The sequence below is a fragment of the Medicago sativa genome, chromosome 2 (assembly GCF_051527215.1).
Source record: "Medicago sativa cultivar Bolivia chromosome 2, Bolivia_mono, whole genome shotgun sequence".
Taxonomy (NCBI): domain Eukaryota; kingdom Viridiplantae; phylum Streptophyta; class Magnoliopsida; order Fabales; family Fabaceae; genus Medicago; species Medicago sativa.
Window position 1 is genome coordinate 66307567 of NC_140750.1, and position 9344 is coordinate 66316910.

At 33.0% G+C, this 9344-nt stretch overlaps 1 protein-coding gene across 1 annotated transcript; it reads left to right on the forward strand.

Annotated features, from left to right (window-relative positions):
- Positions 1–700: 700 nt before the first annotated feature.
- RBL10 (RHOMBOID-like protein 10) lies at positions 701–4847 on the forward strand. Its single transcript, XM_085745882.1, has 9 exons — positions 701–870; positions 1672–1910; positions 2284–2338; positions 2426–2506; positions 2591–2687; positions 2772–2839; positions 3063–3161; positions 3519–3560; positions 4494–4847. The coding sequence occupies exons 1-9, from the start codon at positions 724–726 to the stop codon at positions 4647–4649; spliced, it is 984 nt and encodes a 327-aa protein (XP_085602008.1). The 5' UTR covers positions 701–723; the 3' UTR covers positions 4650–4847.
- Positions 4848–9344: the final 4497 nt, after the last annotated feature.

Sequence of the window (9344 nt, forward strand, 5' to 3'; positions counted from 1 at the left end):
TTAAAATATACACTCCCCTCCCCTCTTATTCAATACATATTAGAAAAATTTCACTCCCCTCCGCTAAGAGAAGCTTGAATTGCATTCCCCTCCCCTCATATGTTACAATCTACACTTTACTCCCTCAATATTTAATTTTTTTCTAATAATCTAGAAAAATAATAAATCAAACACACTTCAAAAAAAATAGTATTGCAGGTATATTTTAATATAATAAAAAATTGAATACATATTTTTTGCTATTTTTTATTCACAATTTCATTAACATGTAGTTTTAAATCCTATTATAAAATATGAAACAACCCAAAATAAAATTAAAATATGTGAAAAATTACTAAAGATAATAAAACATGATTATTTAAAAGTTGATTTTATACTCTAAATTATCAAATCAATAGCAAAATATTTAAATTTAATTATCATTGACATTTAAATTATAAAAAAATGAATTAATTTTTCTTAAATGATGGTTCAAAATTAATATATATCATAAAAATATTTATTTATGTTAAAATAGATTAAAGTGTAGTGCATATTTAATTATTAAAGGATGAGGTTGTAATTCAAGCATCTTACAAAAGATAAAGTATAAATTTTATTTTTTTGAGTGTATATTTTATCATGCATAGGAGATAGGAGTGTAATTTAGTCAAAGAACATTTTACTATCTTTTAAGAAAAAAAGAAGCCAATTTTTTTTTGCGGAACTGGAGAAGGGAAAGAAATGATTATGCCCAAGCCATTTCTGTCACCGGTTTGCAAGGTGGGTCCTTACCCACTTGATATCATTGCCACCGCCGCGTCCCTCCATTTCAGCCACCGTGTCTCCCACCGTCTCCGCCTTCACTTTCTACTTCGTTCCTGTCTCCAGGTCTTCTTTTTATTCACTCTTTTTACTACAAATTGCAAAAATTTAGACTTGGTTTTTTGTTGAAAATTTTCAAATTTTAGTTATATTTTCCTCATTTAGGTTATAGAAAGAAACCATTGAAATGGAGTATTTAAGTATCATATGTTGCTTTCATCATATCAATCATAGTGTAGTTAATGTTGATGATTAAAATGGGAATAGGAAGTAGCTCATGTTTGGATAAACAACTCAATTAAGCGCTTATAAATGATAAAATAAAGTAAAATTGTTTTTGTATGGGTTATAACTTGTTTTCACAAGCTATCTTGGAGAGTTTATGAAAATAAGTTGAATGCAGCTTATGAACATGTCATAAGTTGTTCAAAGTTTTAAACAAACTCGCCATTGCTTATGTCAGTAGATAACCTCAAATAAGCCAATCCAAACATATCCTTAATTAAGTGATTGTATCATAATTGCTTATGCATGAGCGATTTCTGTAACAAAAAATAAAATAAAGTCGATCTGTTTTCATGTAAGCTATAAGTTGTTTTCATAAGCCATCATAGAGAACTAATAAAAATAAGCTGAAAACAGCTTATGAACATATCATAAGTTGTCTCTCCATAAGCTCTCTCAAACAGTCTCACAAGTGTTTATGTTAGTTTCATAAGCTCTCCCAAACAATCTAACAAGTATTTATGACAGTGGATAAGCTCAAATAAATCAATTAAAATATGCCCCGTTTGTGTCTCTTCTTTCTTCTGAAATCTGGATGTTGCGGCAGCATTCCTTGACTCACATGTCTCTCTTGTTGAACAGAAACTTGCTCCCGTGTTTAGATTGAAGGATAAATGGTGTCAAAGATGCCTTCAACTCAAAGGATTGAATTATCTTCAATTGTCAAGTGATGGGTTGACTTCTGCATGTTCAGCTAGTTTCTCTTTTTTTAATGGAGGAAGACCTGAAGCCAGCTCTGGAAATGCCGACTCAAAGATGTCCAGAAAAAATCCATTTAATGGAAGGAAGTGGACAAATATTCTCCTTGCTGCCAATGTTTTGTGAGTATGAGCATATTCCCTTGATTGGTGTATTAAGTTTATGACTTCCTAGAATTTGGCTCCTCTAAAATGAGTGAAGTGTAAAGTGAAAAGAAAGAAAAACAAGGGTTGTTATTTCAACGAACTCATGATTTGTTATGATATACTTGCAGTATTGACCTTTGATTTGTTAATCAATGATCCATAATGCTCACTTTGCTTTCTAAAATGAGTTGCTCGCTTCAAATGAGCCGGATTTGAATAGTTTGTACTGCCATTTTTCTCTTCATTTTTCTGTTTCTAGTTCTATTAGCTGATATTACCTCTTTTCACAATTTTAGATACCTCTTGGTGAGAGTGCTTATTGATTATTATTTACTGTTTGTTTACACAGATTTTATGTTGCGCAACTTGCAACCCAAGGCAAGCTTTTGTCGTGGGGAGCAAAGGTAAGGTTGCAATTAAGAATCTTTTATGAATAGATATGATCTGTGTTGTGGATCGTTACATGTTAGTTGTGTTGTGTATGTTACTAGGTAAACAGTCTCATTGACAAAGGACAACTTTGGAGACTTGTTACATCTTCTTTTCTGCATGCAAATATTGGACACCTAATGGTAGGATTTGAATTAAATTGTTCCAAGTTTGTTCTGTCATGCCTGGTTTAGTTTTGTATTAAAATTACTACAAATTCTCTGCAGATAAATTGTTACTCCTTAAATTCAGTTGGTCCCACTGTGGAGAGCTTTAGTGGTCCTCGAAGATATCTTGCAATTTACTTTGCCTCATCAATTGCAAGTAACCGCTTATATTATTCCTACAATAGCCAATGAAATTCCTTACCTCCAAAATATTCTAATTCCATAATTTCTAGAAAATCAGGTGCAGCTATGAGTTATTGGTTCTGCAAAATGCCTGCAGTAGGTGCGTCAGGAGCAATTTTTGGACTAGTGAGTTCTCTTATTATTTTATTTGTTACAAGTTTGCTTAATCATCTGCCTTATTTTACTTGATACAAGTCCCCTGAACCATTTTAAAAAAAAATAAAAAAAATCAAACGTACTTGTCTCTCTTGGATTCCTATCTTGGTTTTCCATATAGAGAAGATAGAAAACTGAGATGCTGGTCCTTTATCTTTCTTCACTGTTTTTCTAATGAGCTGTAATGGTTTAGGTTGGATCGGTTGCGGTGTTTGTTTTAAGGCACAAAGACCTTGTAGGAGGTGGTAAAAAAGATCTGCAGCACATTGCACAAGTAATTGCCCTCAATATGGTAAGTGTCTCATTCCCTGTGTTACTTCTGATTCTGCTTTGTTAGTTTTGCAACTTCACTGGATTGAGTTATCACGAGACAGTGTGTGGTACATGCTTCTGATTAGCCACAGTGGAACAGAAATTTTACAGTAATTTTCTGCATACTAGTGCTTTTATGTTAGTATGTTATTATATATTTTTTCTTCTTATTTAGGAAATGTTTGTTCGGTAGAAGTGTTGTTGGTTCATGCAAGGGTTATGTCGGGAACTTTTTCTACTTTTAACTTAGACCATCACTCTATGGTTGTGACTTATAGATGGGATACTGTTTACTTTCCTTGTCTGTGTTCTAACGGTGCAAGTATTTCTCATGCAGCTTATTGGGTTATCATCAACTGGCATTGACAACTGGGGACATGTAAGTGTAGGAGTGTATCATCCATGGATTTTTTTACTGCCCTTAAATTTTTCATTTTCTTAGTTCCTTTGTTCAGTAAAAGTTGCGGGCTGTATAAATGTGTCTTATTTCGTTCTCGTTGCTTTATTCACTTTTTAAAATGTGGCATGACCTGGAATGACTCTAAATTCGAGAATAACTTAATACACTAACTAACCTCAACTAAGATAAACAACTTAATTAAGCACTTATATCATATAAATATTTATGAATAAGCTATTTCTTGAATAAAATATAAAATAAAGTCAAATTGTTTTCATATAAGCTACTCCCTCCATCTCACAATAATTGTCTCTTTACCAATTTTTCTTTTTCTCAAAATAATTGTCACTTTAGAATATCAATGCAGCATTTATTATTATTTTCCATTATTATACCCTCATTTATTGAATTTCATCCAACTTAACTACTCCACTAACTACAATTAATAAGGGTGTTTTAGTAAATGACACTACTTTTACCATCAAAATCAACACAATTAATCATTTCCTTAATAACCGTGCATAAACCTTAAACGACTATTATTTAGAGACGGAGGGTGTATAAACTGTTTTCACTTTTCATTTTCTATCATGATGAGCTTGTGGAAACAAGCTGATGACAACTTATGGACATATCTTAAGCTGTCTCCATAAGTCTTCCAAACAGTTTCATAAGTGTTTATGCTAGTAGATAAATCAAAAAAGTCAATCCAAACAGGCCTAAAAACTATGTGGACATGGACATAGCATTCATAAACAATCCTCAATTTTGTATTCCGTGTATAAGACTATCCATTTTGTTATGTATGTAGGCACTGGCGATCTTATGTTCAATTAAATAACTAAACCAGTGTAATCTGTGCATAGTTTCTTTTCTATTGCTAATGCTTCCATTAACATATACATTTTTCAGTTAGGAGGCTTGATTGGTGGAATTGCTGCATCATGGCTTATTGGACCTGCATGGAAGCATGAATCCACATCTTTAGATGGAAGAAGACTTTTCATTGACAGTGCACCAATATATAATCTCTTCAAGATTACGAGAGGACCTAAGCCATGGAAATAGAAACATTTCATCGGCCTATTGGATTACAAGCGCAAGCAAACAACAAATAGTTGCTTGTTGTGTTTACTTGTATGATGCTAATGATACCCTGTTGTAAGCTTCCCTTAAGAGAATATTTGAATGGTGGTTTCTACTCCCTGAAACCCCTTTAACTTATGTTGCATACTTTTGTTGTACATGGGGACATCTTTATGCTTTTGTTTGTTTTCCTTGCTTGTATGGATGATTTTTTGGGTCTAGGCTCTCCCTACAACCCAAAATGAACTATAATGTGGCAAAAGCAAAGAGATCTACTTCTCCTTCGTTACCATTCTGAAAAACCAATCCCACCTGGATGCACCGCTCCGGGTGGGAATTCAACATCATTTTCCAACATCCGAAACAATGAATCTGGAGAAAACCATGTTTTTTATTCGTCCAGAACGTGCATCTAAGTGAAATTGGTTTTTTAGGTGTTGGAGGGGATAAAAGCAGCTCTCAAAAGCAAAACTCTATCACCTACTCCCTCCGTCCATATATATAAGCACCTTTTGCCTCTAATAAAAGGGTGCTTATATATAGGGACGGAGGGAGTACATCACAAGACTCAAATGAGGCCTTATATTTATAAGGAACGAAACTCTTCACTACTTGGATAATTTATTTAGAAAATTGCTCTTCTCCCATCAAAAAACACTCATGTCCAACTGAATGGACGAAAGTACCCCGGCGTGACTTAAGTCACGCTGGGTACTTTCAGCGTGAGTTAATTCACGCAGGTTAAGCCCATCGTGATTTAACTCACGCTTCGTTGGCCGGTGGCGTGACTTAACTCACACTTTTTTGGCCGGGGTCTACACCACATAAAACACATTTATGGACGGTGGTTAGTTGGTAAAACTTTATTTTACACGTTTTTTTGACTCACCATTATGGGTAGATACAACCTATGCATCCATTCCCCCTATAAATACCCTTCCAACCTTCACCATTTCTCACACCATCATCTCACACTCTCTCCTCCTCTTCCTTCTACAACAACAATGTGTTTCCATTGTTGGCCTTTTATAGAAAGAGACCTCTTTAAAAATTTCAGGGACTGTATGAACGGTCAATGGGGATGGCAACACATTGCAAAGAAGTGCGGTTTGTTTGGGTGTCATGTTGGTTTATTTGGATGCAAGGTTGACCATCAAAGTCTCTTTCGCCTTAGACAAAAAACATATCTTACCCCAATCCACTTCTCCCCCACAGATTTTGCTTTACCCCATCACCTCCATCTTCTTCTGAAGCAGATGTAGTTTTACCCAAATCCCCCTTCCCTAGATAAGAAACATATTTTATTGTAAATGTATCGATATAATAATAAAATGAGATTTTATGTGTATCAATTTTGTTCTTTTATTTTTGTTTATATTTGCATTTATTTTATGATTTTGGCATCTAAAAAATATAATGTCTTCGAAGACTAATTAAACCCAACGTGAATTCGAATAAAGTTGCGGTATTGAATAAATTCGAATAAAGTTGCATAAGTACACAAAATCAATTCAAAAAATACACAATTTTATTTAGCTTTAATTTCATCTACATTACATTACATTCTCCCTAAATATATGTAGTATCATCATGATGTTGGATTTAAGTTAAATTGTTGAAAGTTTGCGGAAAATGTCGGCATTGAAGTGTCTTATACTTAGTGTAAAAATTTAAAGCGCCCTTTGAAAACTCAAAAGAATGGATATAACACATGTTGCATTCTATCTAATGAGTTGTACAAATTTTCTCATCAAATTCCCTCATATAAGATGAGTAGTGACAAACAAGAATGCATTTCAAGATGTTGTTTTGAACTTAATCTTACTGTCATGCCAACTGACAAGTTTCAATTGATAGAGGAGCATGATCAAGTACAAAACAACATCTTAGAGGTGCATTCCCTTATGTCCCACTCATCTTATACGAAGGAATTTGATGAAAAAATTTGTACAACCATTAGGTAGAATACAACATATGTTTTATCCATTCTTTTGACTTTTCAAAGAGGCTTGCAAATCTTTACATTGAGTATAAGACACTTCAATACCAACATCTTCCGCAAACTAACAAGAATTAACCTTGAATTCCAACAAAATAAAGATACTACATAATAATGATGCTACCTAAATATAATCTTCTAGTTCTGGCAAAATCAAACTGTTGAGGATATCTTCAGGCGATCTCAGCAACGTAACAAACATATCAATCCACGAGAACATGTTGTGCTGACAAAAAATCGAGAACATGTTCCTCACGTCGTCGTTCGTTAATTCTAGCCGACTGAACGTTATTCTCCCCTCGTCGAACGTTGGACGTTCATACCAAATGTAGTACACCCTCCTTGTGTCTCTGGGATTGAGTCCTTGGTTGATTTCATTCAGTTGATCCTTCATATCTTTTAACGTAATATTAATGTACCGAACCTTGAACAACTGAGGATTTCCACCGTTGAAGCGTATGCAATCAAATCGGCCATTGTTTCAAATCTACACCGTTAAAAATTTAAACAATCAATGAAAAACTCATTCAAACATTTCATCATAAACCCTAAAACTCATAACTACAACATAAACATGCAAACATCTAAACAATTAAGCAATATAAATCATTTACATGTAAATATTGTATCATTTCTTGCCAAAAAAAATAAATTTTTTTTGTTATAAAAAAAATCAATTTTTTTTTGTTACCAAAAAAATTTTAACATAAAAAAAAATCAAAATTTAAACAAACCCTAAAACTAAAAAAATTCTAATTTAAGAGGAAAAATCTAACATATAAACATAAAAGGTTGATAGTTTTTTTATTATGAAAACTTACTTGTTATTGGAGTGTTGTTGGATTTGAACTTGAAGAAATTAGGGATTTGGTTGATTTGAGAGAGTTTTTGGAGATTTGAGATGAGAAATGAGGAAATGAATTGTTGTCTGATCTTTAAAAGGACATGCAACGTGAGTTAACTCACGTTGGGGGTCAGCGTGACTTAGGTGTATAACCTAGCGTGTGTAAACTCACATTGTGTTTAACATCTGCGTGACTTAACTCAAGTTGGGGGCATTTTCGAAAGTGCAGTTGGGAGCAAGCAAAATGTGATGGGAGAAGAGCAATTTTCATATATTTTTGTTTTTCTTAATCTATGATAATAGATAGAAACATCCAATATTTTAATGATAATTTTTCTGTATACCTCAATGTTCAATTGTGCCATTTTTTTCTTTTTTTTGGGTAGTGTCTATACTTTTTTTTTGGTAGTGAGTGCCATTTTTTTCTAACATTCCTTTTCTTAAATTAGGAAAACTAAAAAAATAAAAAATGAATTTATTGAATCAAAATAAATTCCTACAAAGTCAAATTTTGAATTTTCTGAAAATCAATTATTGAAATATCATTTTTCAAACTTTTCCAATTTCTAAGATTGTGGCCATGGTTGGATCTTGGCTAAAACAATGTTCAACTATGGCTAAAGGAACGTACAACAACAAAAAGAAAAAAAAAACAGACTTTCCAAAATTTCACCATGCACTTCCTCTCTATTTCTCTTTTTGTCCCACCATCTCCACTCCTTGCAATACATCTCCCTCTTCTCTTCTTTTTGTCCTCCTTATATCGGGTGTGATCGTAAATGGAAGAAAATATCTGAAATGAGAAATTGTGCTAGTAGGATATTAAAGTATCAGAAGCACGTCTATGAATTTCACTTTTGTAGGCTAGAAACGATTGAACTAATTCTTATTGCTCAAATTTCACAGTAAGATTACTTAATAGTAAATCATTATACATATGAAGGCCTTTTACTATGAACTCGGAAAATTGGTCATAAAACCCAACTGTTCACATCAAAAGATATTGGTTCCACTTGAAACTCCATGGAGATCCCAAAGCACTCGCCACACCAATTAGGTGATGTCTAAGGTGCACGATGTAAGCAAGTCAAGAAATGCGTGTGAGTTCTTAAACATTAGAATTTAGGATGATGTAAAAAGATTACTCCTTAATATTCACATTATTTACCACTCTGATGGTTTAAATCCCCAATACATGACACGGTAAAAGACCATGTTGCCATCAACTTTGTTAAGAAGAGTAGTTAGTGTTTAATGGACATGTATTGTAGTTTCGATTGAGAGGTTTATCTACTTTACCGATTGCCAAAACTATATTATTATTTGAACATATTGGAGATCAACTACCTTAAATTTCAAGTACTTTAATTCAATTTAGATCGATTAATTATCCTCATCTATCTAAATGATTCATATCTCCTACTAGTAAAGATCTTATGCAAGATCGGATAGAATGTAAAAATATTTTGGAAAACAAAAGTGTGAAATTTAATCATTGTGCCCATAAAGCATTTTTCTTTAAACTAGTAAAAACTTCATATAAGATTGCACCAAAATGGTAAAAAAATATCAAATAAAAAAATTGAATGTTTTCGTGTGTCGTTAGGAAAAAGACATTTCCTAAAATACAAATATATTTCAGGGGCTCAATGAGTTATTCCTCATAAAATAGCAAAAAATAGAGGCAACATCAATGCGAATAACCAATTCAAGCTATTTAACGCAATTTTAGGGAGTTTTACCACACCACCTCAAATTTATGAACTTTGGTTATTTTTTATTCCAAATATGAGACCAATTAAGAAACAAAAATTAGCCTCACTCAACAAGACAA